The sequence below is a fragment of the Miscanthus floridulus genome, chromosome 6 (assembly GCF_019320115.1).
Source record: "Miscanthus floridulus cultivar M001 chromosome 6, ASM1932011v1, whole genome shotgun sequence".
Classification (NCBI taxonomy): domain Eukaryota; kingdom Viridiplantae; phylum Streptophyta; class Magnoliopsida; order Poales; family Poaceae; genus Miscanthus; species Miscanthus floridulus.
Genome location: NC_089585.1, coordinates 12,138,347 through 12,151,906, shown reverse-complemented (window position 1 = coordinate 12,151,906; position 13,560 = coordinate 12,138,347). Strand labels below are relative to the sequence as shown.

At 44.8% G+C, this 13,560-nt stretch overlaps 1 protein-coding gene across 1 annotated transcript; it reads right to left on the bottom strand.

Moving 5' to 3' along the window:
• Nucleotides 1-9,410: 9,410 nt before the first annotated feature.
• On the bottom strand, nucleotides 9,411-10,066 carry LOC136457648 (uncharacterized). The gene has a single exon (XM_066457671.1). The coding sequence runs from the start codon at nucleotides 9,944-9,946 to the stop codon at nucleotides 9,569-9,571; it is 378 nt and encodes a 125-aa protein (XP_066313768.1). The 5' UTR covers nucleotides 9,947-10,066; the 3' UTR covers nucleotides 9,411-9,568.
• Nucleotides 10,067-13,560: the final 3,494 nt, after the last annotated feature.

Sequence of the window (13,560 nt, the reverse complement as noted above, 5' to 3'; positions counted from 1 at the left end):
AGGGCGCTCCATATGGGGCCTTTCAAAAAGAGGGTGATGCGGCGCGAGGCCTCCCTAGATAACTGGGGTCCAAGGGAGTCGCCGGGCTGGCCCTCAAGCCTCCGGTGGTTGAGACTGATGGGAGAGAGAGACTAAACAGACGTGTGGGCCAGCGCTAGCTCTCCTCCCAGTGTAACGATGAAATCTAGGTCACTAAAACGCATGTGTGCGCCCAGGACCCAGCTGATTGCGTGGGTGGCCATCCGAGGCCTAATTTGGAATGCGCAAAGGCCCCTACCTGGCGTGCCAACTGTCGGTGTTTTGTACAAGCATCGGCAAGTAGATTTATAGTAATGCGCGTTAGGCTCGGATGGTGCGCTAAAGGACACAAGATTTATACTAGTTCGAGCTGAATGTCCCTACGTCCAATTTGTTGTTGCTCGTGTTATTAGCACCGAAAGTGGTTCGTAGTAGGGGTACAAACGATCGAGAGAGGGACTGGTCCCAAGTCTCTGATGGAAGGATCAAAAGGAGGCCAAGAGCTTAGAAGTAGTTTGACTGTGTATGTTGTGTGTTGTGCCATCAAAAGTCGGTCCCTTTATTGGAGGAAGCGCATCCCCTTTTATAGATGAAGGGGACGGCTTTACAAGTGAGAGGGCTAGGGTGCGTATACTACCTAGCCTTGTTGCTCACATCTACCTAGCCTTGTTGCCCATTCTGGTGGGTGTGAAAAGATGATAAGCGCCCACAATACTGTCGATGCCTCTGTAGAATGTCAGGATAGCTACAGAGTACTGCCCTGCGTAGGATATGGACTCTGGTACAGTGGTTTTGACTTATGAGCCTTGCCTAGGCTTGCTCCACACGCCTTCTGGTGCCCATGAGTCCCTGTTGGAGGGATGCGGGGTCGGGGTCCAAAGTATCGCTGTGGGCAAGGCCTTTCGATCGGAGAGGGCGTCCGGAGGCTGAAGCATGTGCTCCGATCTAGTGAACCCGAGGGGGCAGGAAGCAGGCACCGCTCCCTTGGGACCATAACGTGGTGACGGCATATCCGTCATTTGTGGAGGTCGTGAATCCTTTTCTGGAGCGTAATGGTTGTCGTATATCTTCATCGGGTTCCGTGTCCCAGAGCTGAAGGCGACGCCTACAACTCTACAGGGCGAAGAGCACGCACCCTCAACACTTTTTAGGCTCTACTACACCCGAAAGGGTCTAAAGCACCCATCCCGTCGTTCCCTGACAGTACTTTTCCTACTGAGGCGTAGGGTATGGTCCTTGAAGCCGTGGTTGACCCGCACATCTCGTCCTGCCCTGTACATATCATCATGAGGGTATGGGGAGAGGTTGTCAGGCACGGCGAATCCAGTCCTTAGACATCGAGTGAGGCGAGGTTCGTCCTCGAACGTCGGGCGAGGCGGAGACCAGTCCTTATCCCTCGGGCGAGACCGAGCCCGTCCCTCGGGGGTCGGATGAGGCGGAGTCTATCCCTCAGCCCTCGGGCGAGGCGGAGCTAGCCCAAAGGCGTCGGGCGAGGCGAAGTCTATCCCTCAGCCCTCGGGCGAGGCGGAGCTAGCCCAAAGGCGTCGGGCGAGGCGGAGACTAGCCTTTAGCCCTTGGGCGAGGTGGAGCATGGCCCAATGGCGTCAGGTGAGGCGGAACCAAAGTCCCATCATCCGAGCAAGGAACGTAGCGGCGCCCTTGTCCGTCCAGAAGTTTTTAATGTTCGATGGTTATTGGTTCCACCTCCTGAGGTACCCTGGTGTTAGGTCTCCGACAGGAAGCATCAGCTAGCACGGAGTGGGGCGCGGTGTCCGAGCGGGGACGAGGATGGAGGTGCTGCGGGGAACAAAACGAGCGGACGGGGATTTTTCTTTTTTTTGCGGGAGTGCGTTCGGACGAAAGTCACGGGACAGACGTCCTTATCGTATCATTATCGTATTTCTTATAAAGTAAAAGTCCGTTAAACCCTACTCGACTTCTATGGCAGTCTGATTTCTGACCCTCAACTATAAAACCATATTTTTAACCTTACTTAACCTTTAAAATCGTTTATATTTTTAACCCTTCTCGACTTTTGGACGACGATTTTGTGCGTGCCCAACGACGCTATGTCGACTAGAGGGGGTAAATCGGGCTTTGTTGATAGCTTAGAGGGTAATCCGGACTATAAATATTTTTTTGAAAATTATCAAATATTTTTCCTATAAATCTATGCAATTAAAAATTCTAAAATCTAGTCTAGTCTTAGAAAATTTGCTTTAGCTCAGAAAATTATCTAACTAGTTTTAGATTTTTCCTAAAACCATCTATATTAAGTGTATGATTGAAATTATTTGAATGGTCTTTTTGCTCTTTTTTATGTATATACTGCTAGTTGATGCACTTGTTATCTATTATAATTAGTCTATGCTGACCAACCAAATTATTCCTTTGTCCTTGAATAAAGATTCCTAGCACAAAAGATTGTCTACAAATAAATTAATCTTTAGGAGGATGAATGGTCTACCAACCCATTTATTTTCCTCGAAGTTGTCTCGTATTTATTACCACTCCCAAATTCCCCAATCCAAGCTTGAGTTTCTATAGTTGGATCAGTGCAGTAAATGCTATAATTACCGTGCAACTTGAATAATCGCCGATAAATGTGCAACTAATCTAATTAATCAAGGGTAGTAGAAATCTATTTATTCAAGGGGAGAGGAAGTGTAACAAAAGGTAGTTTCACTCAATAGCACAGTATGATCACGAATACAAGAAAAAAACTATGAAGTGCTAAAAAATAAAATAAAAAAGATAAATAACAACAACTCTCTAGAGAACTACCCAACAAACAAAATACATAAAGATAAAAGGGAAATAAATATAGAAGGAAAAAAATTCACGTAGTTTAGAAAAATAAAAAATTGAAAAATATCATATGAATACTACGTTAATAATCTAAAATATATCGTAGAACATCTTATGGTACCATATGAACGTCCCATAGATCCTACATTAACAACCCAAAATATACATGGAACGTCATACGAATATTATAGGAAAATTACAAAATACATCATCAATGATATCTGGATAGTTTGAGAAAAATATCCAGAATACATTATCAAACATAAAGAAATTGTGAAAACGATCCAAAATACATGGTAGGACATCTCATGGAATAGAGGAAATAAAAGGGAAAATAAATTAGTAAAAATAAAGGAAATAATTATTAGAATTAAATGTATAAAAAGGAAGAGAGATAAAAAAAAATAAGAAAAAACTACGTAGTAATCTATACCTAATACTAAAAAGGCAAAATTTCTGTCACCAAAAGTTTTTTGGTCCAACCACCCGCTTCGGAATCTCCCGCTGTGATTTTTCCATATTCCCGTCGAATGGAAACTTCAGTATCTTCCATGAAAAACGTTGTGCCCGGTCGTGCCCTTTTCGAATTCATTTTTTGTTTTCCTATTTTCTATTTTCTTTTGTTAGTGTTTTCAGACCACCGACGAGTAAATTTGTATTTAGGCGTCTGGCTTGGATGGTGTGCTCGGAGGACATAAGGGTTTATACTGGTTCGAGCGGAACATCCCTACGTCTAGTTTGCTGCTGCTCATGTTACCGGTACTTGGTTTGCAGTAGAGGTTACAAACGGGCGAGAGAGGGAGAGGATCCCAAGTCTCTGGTGGAAGGAGTGAACGGGTGTTGAGAGCTCGCTTTGTCGCTCTGCCGTGTGCTCGTGTTGTGCTCTTTTGTCCAGATCCCCCTTTTTCATGGGGCGCCTTGCTTGCCCTTTTTATAGGCGAAGGAAAAATGTGGGTTACAGAGGAGGAAAAGGAGAAGAAGGCTTCCAGGGTTGTCGGGTCCTTCTCCTTCATACGGGTCCCGCCAATCCTATAGATGTCAACAGAGACTGTTCCATATCATGGCCCTGTTTGTCACTGGCGCCATGCACAGGCGTCATCTGTCGGTCGTGGTGTTCCACTCCGTCTTGGCGGACGTCGTGGTGAACTGACGCGCCTGTCAGCGTCCATAAGAGGATTAGGCATAATAGCATTGGCACGCCCGACACTGTTCTTGATGTGAATCCCCAGGTATGACCCGTCATGGTCACATGTTACATCGAGGCGTGCCAGACTCTTTCCTGGCGTTAGAGTTTTGACCCAGGCCCATACGCTTGGACCTGGAGTGGTGGGCGGCGGTATGGATCCCCGTCGGACGAGACGGAACCCGCGTCCTGGAGGTCGGGCGAGACGGAGCCCACGACCTTGGGCAAGACGGAAACCGCGTCCTTAGGGTCGGGCGAGACGGCGTCCAAGGGGTCGGGCGAGACGGAGCCGTGGCCTCGAGGTCGGGCGAGACGGAGCCCGCGGCCTTGGAGTCGGGCACGACCTTTTAATACGCCTCGAGTCATCCGGGGAAGTCAGCGTGGGCGCTAACTTCCTTGCTTTGGTTATCCCTAATATCGATACCCGACACCTTTCTACCTGTTAGTTTCGTAACTATTTTGTTTGTCTTCTTTTTTCTTCCTTTCTTCCTATAAACAGAATAAATAAATAATAAATATTGTATTAATGGGTATTTAAACTCTTTATTCTTCTCAACCCTTTCTTAATTCTTTTTTGTTTTTTTCTAATTCTCCTTTTCCTTGTTAGTTCCGTGACCTTTTTTGTCTTCTTTTTTTCTCACGTTTCTTCTTATAAATAGAATAAATAAATAGTAAGTATTGTATTATGGGTATTTAAACTCATTTGCCCTATTCGCTTGGTTGATAAGTCATGGCTGAAAATACTGTTGGCTAATTTGTTGTGAGAGAAAAATATTGTTCGTTGGCTGAAAAAGTATGGCTTATAAGCCAAGCGAACATGGCGATTATTCTTCTCGAATAAATAAATATTTCGATCGCTATGTTGTTATAATATAATTTTGGTTAGGAAAAAAATTATTAATATTAGAACCTGATCAGCCAATAGTCTAACTAATCAAATCATGATTGAAAACTTAAGCAGTTTGTCATCCAGTTTAATCTATATCTATGTACCTATATTTACATATAGAATATTAAAGAATGAAAATTTCTTCTTCCATTCCTTCTATAAACTCACCACGGCTCCATCTCCACATGTCAATAAAACTAATCCAGATCCGATAAGACATCCCTACTCTGCCCTTAGGCTATCTCCAACAATAACACCAAAAATACAAGACTCATTCGTTCTTTGGGTGGCGCTACAAGCAAAAAGTTCAATACCTATTCGACATCTTCTCCAACAACAAGACCCAAAAGAGAATCCTTTCTACAAATGGGTTTCCAGGAGAGAGGATACTCATATTTGGGTTACGTCTCTTAGACAACCCAAAATATGTCTCCCGTATAGGTAGTCTGTTGGATGCTGATTTTGAATCTCTCGCTACCCATTTTGGGTTTGGGTCTCCTTATTGGAGACAGTCTTACAGCTTCTATGTCGCGTATGTGACCCAGACTCACGATATGTATTCATATGAGTTAGAGCAACTCGCGTCTAACAATAGTATGAAGTATGATTCCATGAAGTATCGTGTTCCGTTGCAACGCACGGGCATGTTTGCTATTTTCTACTCTATCCGCATCCACCACCTTCGGGTTCTAAGTTCTTCTACGTTTTATGTTTTTCTTATAAATACCAAAAACAAATAATAATAAATATAATACCATGGATCTTTGAATCCTCTTTCTTAAAAAACAGAGATTTTCACCACCAAGACATGTAATTTTAAATTTTAATTTAAAACTTACTATAACCTGGTTCAGCCATGGTCTAACTAATAAAATGTAAACTTAAAGCTTGAGCAATTTGTTATCCCGCTCAGTCTAGTACAAATCCCAACGAGGGCTAGAATGTGAAAAATCGAGAGAACTCCCGTTGTAATTATCAGCAGACAAACAAGTTTTGAGTTTTGACACGTCAACAACTAACTTCTCGCTAATTTTGATCCAATATTAGAATTGCAACTTTTTATGGGTCTACAAAGGAAGTCGCGAAACTCATATTTAACCGTACCTACATATGGATATTAAGAAATTAAATTATGATGTATTTACAAGTAAATATTTCTATGCTTTCTAATGGGAGAAAAAGAATATCAAAAATATATTTTAAATTTGATACTAGATTAATAGGACAATGTCATATTATTGCCAATACTAACTTAAAATAAACTATAGATTTAAAATTTTGTGCAAACATAAATAGACATGTATCATTCAGATGAACATTTCATAGTTTTTTCTCTCCCGTTGCAACATAAGGGCATGTTTGCTAGTGACAAAAAAAAACAGGAAAAGAAGAATAAATAGGAAAAAGAAAAGAATGCGCACATTGGGCCTAAAACATGCGACGAGATGGTCCACGGTGGCCTAACGTCTACTTTCGTAGCCGGAATGGGCCAAATCATTGTTCAGCCGATAATCAATTGCTGGGCTGAATTATACCAGACAAAAAAATGAAAGAGGAGGTGGTGAGAGAGCTGCCTCCATGGACAAGTCGGACATGAAGATTTCTTACCATAACCTCCAAGATAAAATGGGCTTTTTTCTGCATAATAGCAGTCTCTGTTTGGAGCCATCGAGAGCATTTTGGCCCATGCATCGCCCGTTCTGGTATTTGCAATTCCTTTTTGCCCACAGTTTCTGAAGCCCTTCTAGTATGTCTGAACTCTGAACTCCTGAATACCTGAATCTCTCGTTTTCAGTCTGCACCTGCAAAGTCGTTGCTGCCATTTATTCCTACTTTCGGGCGCTTTCAGTTCCAGTTCCAAGCATCAAGCAACATGCCTGCCAGGAACGCAACAGACACGGCGACTAGGCTGGATCTGGATCCGTTGCCGGCACACCGTTTCCCCACATCATCACAATACCGCGCCTTCGAGAAGAAGATGACGAATTGGTCCTGCAGAATTGCAGATAAAGATAAACAAGACCATGCTACCGTGGCACGGATAAGCAATCGGACCAGGCAACCGAGTAAGTAACCGACCCACCCCGCGGCTGACGTTCTGGATAAGCCAACCGACGCAGCGCCGTCTCGTCATGGCCATGTCCAACCGAGCACGTCATGTTGTTGCCGGCAATGGAAGGATTTCAGGTTGGAGGTTGAACGCTTTTTATACGGTGATAAACTGAAGTCTGCACCGCCTGATGCAGAGGGTTAAGATTTCGACGAATTTCGGTAATTTCGAAGTTGGCCGAATTTTTTTCAATACAGAGATTGAAAACCCTCATGCAGGACGACAGGGAATTGAATAAGCACTATGTTCTGCTTCTGCAGCCATTCGCCCATTTGCGCGTAGGTGGCCGATTTTTTTTTTTTTAAAAAAGAGGCTTGTCGGAAGACACACTGGAGACCCACTTGCGTGTAGGAAATGTCCGGAGCTATCTACGGAGTTACCTGACTGGGAGCTTAACCCTTGCGAGGGGCTCCAACAAGGACTAGAAAGAAGCTTGCGCGCTTCTCGATACCTCAGTAAAAATACCAGAGTCATCGACGGGAGTTTGCATATCTCTACCTTAATTTTTAGCTTCCGCATTTACATTGTTTGCATAACTTCTTTGCGGTAGAGATAGCAACTCACCTAGGATAACCGTGGTTGGACATTAAGATAGTTTATCTTTTGCATAGGTTTTGCTAAGAATAGAAAAATACCTTAGTTAAGAAGTATAATTTTAAGTTGCCTAACTCATCCCCTGTTAGGCGTCACGGTCCTCTTCATCTCTTACGAATCGTTAATTTCCGTGGCCCTCTTGCAGACATAAAGGCCTCGTTTGTTTCGCTGAAAAAATAAGCCGAAACACTGTTTCGACTGATTTGTTATGAGAGAAAAACACTATTGCGACTGAAAAAACAACCCGAAAAATACAAACTATAAAAGAAGCGAATAGGGCCAAAGTGTTTATTTCGTTCACTACTGCACGGTGACATGGCTCCTTGATTTGTGTTTTGTAGAAGAGACGAAGAGAGAGAATGGACGAAAACTTTGCATCCGTTAACATTAGTTAGAGTGGGATCCGGATGTCAGTGTCAAGTTCGTATGCATAGAGATCTTTGTTTGTTTTTTTTTTGAAAACACTGTAGTCCCTATTTGTAGACTCAGATCATTATTCATCTACCGTGCTCCTCAGACAGCCGTCCGATCCTCCGTACATCCACCGGATGGACGCCACGCACGCCCTTCCGCGATTCCTCCTTTGTTTCTTTGCATGGACCGCTTGCTGCCACTTCGTTGCTTCGCGCTGCACGCAACTCATCGTGGCTTGCTTTCTGCTGCATACTACTCTGCCGTCTTTACGGTGCAACAAACCGGCAACTCATACGCGGACGTCAGTTTCAGGGATGGAATGGAATAATAAGGGAAGGCTTGACAGTACGGGGGCGTGCTGCGTTGCCGTGCCTGATTGGAGCTGATGTCAGGTGTTTAAATGGAGGGCTAAAGTTTAAGTGTGTCGTATCGGAGGTCATGTAGGATGTCACTTTGGATAGTAATAATAAAATAAATTACACAAGTCTTCGATAAGACAAATTTATTAAGTCTAATTAATCAATAATTAACACATGTTTACTGTAGCACCATATTGTCAAATTATAAACTAATTAGGATTAAAAATTTTACCTCGCAAATTAGTCTCAATCTACGTATTTAGTTTCGTAATTAGTCTATATTTAATATTCATATATGCGTCTAACCATTCGATGTGAGGGTTAAAGCATAGGAGGAGGAAATAAACACACAAAATCTTGCGACGCTTGACGGGGACAGGAATACAGGATTCAGCTGACTCAGTGCGTGCTGAAAGGGACGGCCATTGGGATTGGGGGTTCTTTGGGAAAGCTCTGATTGACGCTTCATGACGATGTAGATTGTCAAGGAAATTCAGTTCCAAGTTATATCTGTCGATAGCTATTAACTAATGCATGTATGTATGACATTAATGATTAATCATGAGAGACTTGTGGAACAGATCCACCGGTGAGCATCTCACTAACGTCTTACCGGAAGATTTCATTCAGGTAACTGAAAGTGCAAGTAGATCAGAGCTTCCGAAATCGAGACGCTCTCTCTTCACGTCATGCTACAGAGTACAGAACAAGCAAGCACACACAGATACATCCTGGCGACGACAAGATTGAGTACTTGAAAAGCAATTTGCAGAGAATTGAAAGGAAGAGGGGTTACAGTATTAACAGATCAAACCGAAAACATCATAGGTTCTGTCTCCATAACATTTCGGTGCAAGAACTAATGGTACACAGCTAGCTACATACCCCCTAAGATTAGGATCAGCTCGTCTGCACCGGGACCGGGAGGCTCGTCGTCGCAGCAGATCGAGGGAGGGGCACCATCCTAATACTAGTCCCCTCCCCCCCACCCCCCCCCCCCCCCCCCCCCCCCCCCCCCCCCCTAATCTCTCAATCTCCATCTCCTCCCAACCAACCCCGTCACCACGCTATTCATTGTTTTTATTCTAAAAAACACAAATCCAACAAACATGGATGGACGGAAGCATATGTATGTACACACGGGCAGGGCGCTTGGTTCATGCCAGCGAGTCGGTGGGTGGCTAGCTAGCTGGCTAGCGCTTGTTGTCGGGCGCGGCGGAGGCGAGGCGGGAGGCGATGGCGGAGTGGTACATGGCGTCGTGGAAGCTCTCCGTCTCCATCATCTGCATCCGCAGCCGCCGCGCCTTGTCCTCCGTCAGCACGCCGAACCGCCTGGCCGACGACGGCGGCCCCCGCGGCAGAGGCTCCTCCTCGTACGACGCCGGGTGCGCGTCGATGTAGTCCGGCTGGCCGGACCACCCCAGCAGCGGCGCCCACCACTTGGCGCCTCCGCCGTCGGCGCGCGCCCTCGCCCCGCCGGCGGCCACCGAGGCAGAGCAGGCGCAGGGCCGGGCCGCCGGTGCCAGCGCCGGCGGGCGGACGGAGAAGACCATCCCTGATGACACTGCCATCTGCACTGGAGGAAGTATGGAACAGGCGAGAAAGGGATTTGTTGAGGCTGATTGCGAGTTTGTGTGACCTGCGGGTGGATGTGGATTGGGTGGGTGGGTGCCCCGTGCTGGGTGGGAAAGGTGGTGGTGGGGTTATAAAGCGTGCGAGAAGAACGGAGGGAGGGAGGGAGACGAACGAGTGGATAAGGTTTCGAGGCGAGGCAAGAGGGGGGCCGCGGCGTGCGCTTTTTCCCGCGGGCCGTCGCTTTTACGGTGGGGTGGGGGGAGCGGCCCGAGCCTGGCGGGGCCGGTCCGCGAGACCGCGGCTCCGCGGGGTGCGTGCTCGCTACTGCGGTCTGCGGGGGTGCAGCTGGACCGATCGGGAAGGAGCGCGGCCTTTTCTTTGCTTTTCGGGCAACTTCCCTGGGAGGGTGGCTCGCTCGGCGGGCTCCCCTGCCGTCGGGTTCGGGGGTCCGTTTCCATCGGTTGGGTTTGCCAGCCTATCCCGTGGGCGCGGGGTGCGGGGTGGTGCGCAGGGCACGCCGCACCGGGTTCTCGCCTTCTCGGGCGCCGATCGGCGGCCGGGGCGGTTTCAGGGGTTTTTTAGTTTCGTTTTCCTTCATCAGGCTTCGTTTGGCACTCAGGGATCAATACCTCGTGGTAGGCTACTGACTTGGGGCTACTTTGGCAGCAGAGGCAAATCTGCGTTCGGCTGGTTGGGTTTTCAGCCGGATTTCACTGTTCTCGGCTGAAAAACATTGTTTATGCTCTTATAAATTCCTCCAGATTCCTCCCAGCGAACAGACCCAAATTAGCCCCTGGAAGTTTGCCCTCGACGTGGATTTTTTTTGGATTTCTCATTCCCGCCTCCACCCTGGGGGAGGTATCCACGTATGGAGAATTTCTCTGCTGTTGTTTGGTAGACTGCTGTCAGGGGAGTTTCCCTACTATTGTTTTATATAGTATAGTATAGTATATAACAATCCAAGAATGTGTTTGATAAAAATGACCGCACAATTGAAGCAAAGTACTGTATGTCTCAAAAAATCAGAAAAAATCCACAAAATCATGAAAAAAAGTCAGGGACAAGACTTTCCATATAAATAAATAGATATTTCAAACCTGAAACAAAGCTAGTCTATTAATATAGAAGTTCTATTCAAGCCATCTTTCAACAAAGCTAATATGTGGCTTCCACAGAAATATAAGTAGTCATCTCCATCCACATATCTAGATAGATAACAAAAAATAAAACATGATATCAATTTCTTGACCAAAAACTTTGACACAAGAATAAATTATGGTCCTCCAGTTCATACACACCAATATTATATTACATAGATGTTTGTAGCATAAAAATGGACAAATAGTAGATGCATGTATATAAAAATTAACAGTTAGGAGGAGCGAAATCTCGCTATAAGCTTGAACGTTTTCTCATATGCTTGTGATGAAGAAGGGAACACACTTATTTTTCTCTGATCATGTGTTGCTTCTGCCAAGTCCTCTACAAGCAACACAAAGGAAATGGTGAGTTACAAGAATACACAGCAGAACAGTGTAGTGTTCTGAACTGCGAGGTGATATCTCACCAGCAGCTAGTTGTAATGATAAAGCTACATCATCACACTACCATTCCACCATCTACTGATGATTCAGGAAACATGTGGAGACAGTGCAGTGCCAATAGTCACTGAGGTTGTATGTCAAGTACTCAAGTAAGTATCTCGTATAACTAGAAGCAATTCCCAAGACCCCAGCCTTGCATTATCATTAAAACAGAGACGATGCACACTCAACAAAGTTAGTGATTCCTATAATTAAAAGAAAGCAGGAAACAATAACAATACTATAGTATATATATGAATAAAAAAGGACCTGCAGATCGATATGAATAATAAAAATTCACTGGGGTTCACCACTCTAACCTTAAGAGGGTGTGATTGCGATTGCAACATCAAACATGGGCCTTGGGTATTTTCTCCAAATAAACATGGGCCTGGTGCCTCTAGATATGCCTTGAGCCTACTGCTTATTTTAAAGAAACTACAATACTTGCTATAAAACAGGGTGAAAATAGTTGGTTCAACTACTTTTCTGGATAGCTTCAGGAAACCAACCATGGCTAGACTGCTAGCATAGAAAAAAAGAGAGATGCAATACTTCATACTAAGTTACTAACTTTACCAACACTAAAATAAGTGTACACTAATCTGCTCCAACAATGATGACCAAAAGTGCATTTTGACCACCTAGCAATCATTGTGCAACAGCAAAAAGATGTTCAAAATAACTCTACACTAATATGTAATATGTAAATGATAATGGAAGGCATTGTTGCGCATTGTGCTGCCTAATAACTCTACACCTGGCAATCATTGTGCCGCCTAATATAAGCTCTGATCTAGTGTTTGCATCGGGGCAAGTGATGTCCACAGGAATCTGAGGTCGCCACTGGTCTGCTGGCTACAAACCAGACTTTTGGACACATGATGGTGCACTAATACTACTGATACAATCTAACAAAAGCACTTTTAAAACGAGCATCATTTAGATCGGGTAAAAAAAATCTTTATACAAGCAGGAAACCAAACCAAACAATGAAGGTAATAGTTCTAATAGGCAAAGCAATAATTGGAAAAACATAGCACTACAAGTAAACACAAGGAAAAACTCAGTTAACGGAAGGATCACTCAGTTAACAGCACATGTCATTCAAGATCATTCAGTTAACAGCAAAATGTCTTGTACAGGCGAAACATGAAGTTTACTTAATGTCAATCCAAACTTGCAAACCATTGTCCAAACTGATAAACAAGAGTTCCTTCATTTACTGGATGAACAAACTGAGCCATAAAACAGATAACTATATACATTGTAGATATACCCAATTATACCCAATTATTCTCCTAGTTCTTTGTAGATATACCCAGTTCGAGTCCTTTTTCTAAGACATCTCTTTCTTCGGTTGGGATATACCCTATTATCCTCCTAGTTCTTTGTAGATATACCCAATTATGTTCTAGACGAGATGAGCCATCCACAATTATATTATCGGTAAAATCGTCGAGGATTATTAGTGGCCCCATGGGTTTCTCGCTCCGAGAAGACACCAGGATCCTAGCAGGAATTGCTGCTGCCAAAGTAGCCCTTAGGGATTGGGTGATCCCCTGCCCTCCACCCGATCCCCACCCACACGAGCAAAAAATAAATTCTTGTGGCGGCGACGCTTTCAGGGAGCGAAGCGACAAAACATCACGACTCGTAGGAGCTCCTTCCTGGTCTGAGGAGAAGCGGTTGAGACCCACGTGGGTTTACGTGGTTTTGGGTGAAACTGTTCCACCCCCCATCATTGCCAAATACAATTTAGCACATGGACATGGATATTTCCCCGACATGGGTCTGCTCCCCTGGTGGGCGGGGTTTGCTCCCAATCCACCTCATTCCAAGCCTATCCAAATGAAGCCTCTAGGAGAGGACAACATGGCACTATTTTCCTCTACAACGGAACTACGAGTAGAGGCTCTAGACTTATTGTTAGACGATGGACTGCCAAATTTTTGTAGTGTGCTACTTTTGGCATCAACAGATGAACTGAATTTCCCTTGCTCATAACCAATTGTTTTGCTAAATTC

Coding starts and splice junctions, on each gene's coding strand:
- LOC136457648 (XM_066457671.1), bottom strand. CDS start 9,946: ATGGCAGTGTCATCAGGGATGGTCTTCTCCGTCCGCCCGCCGGCGCTG.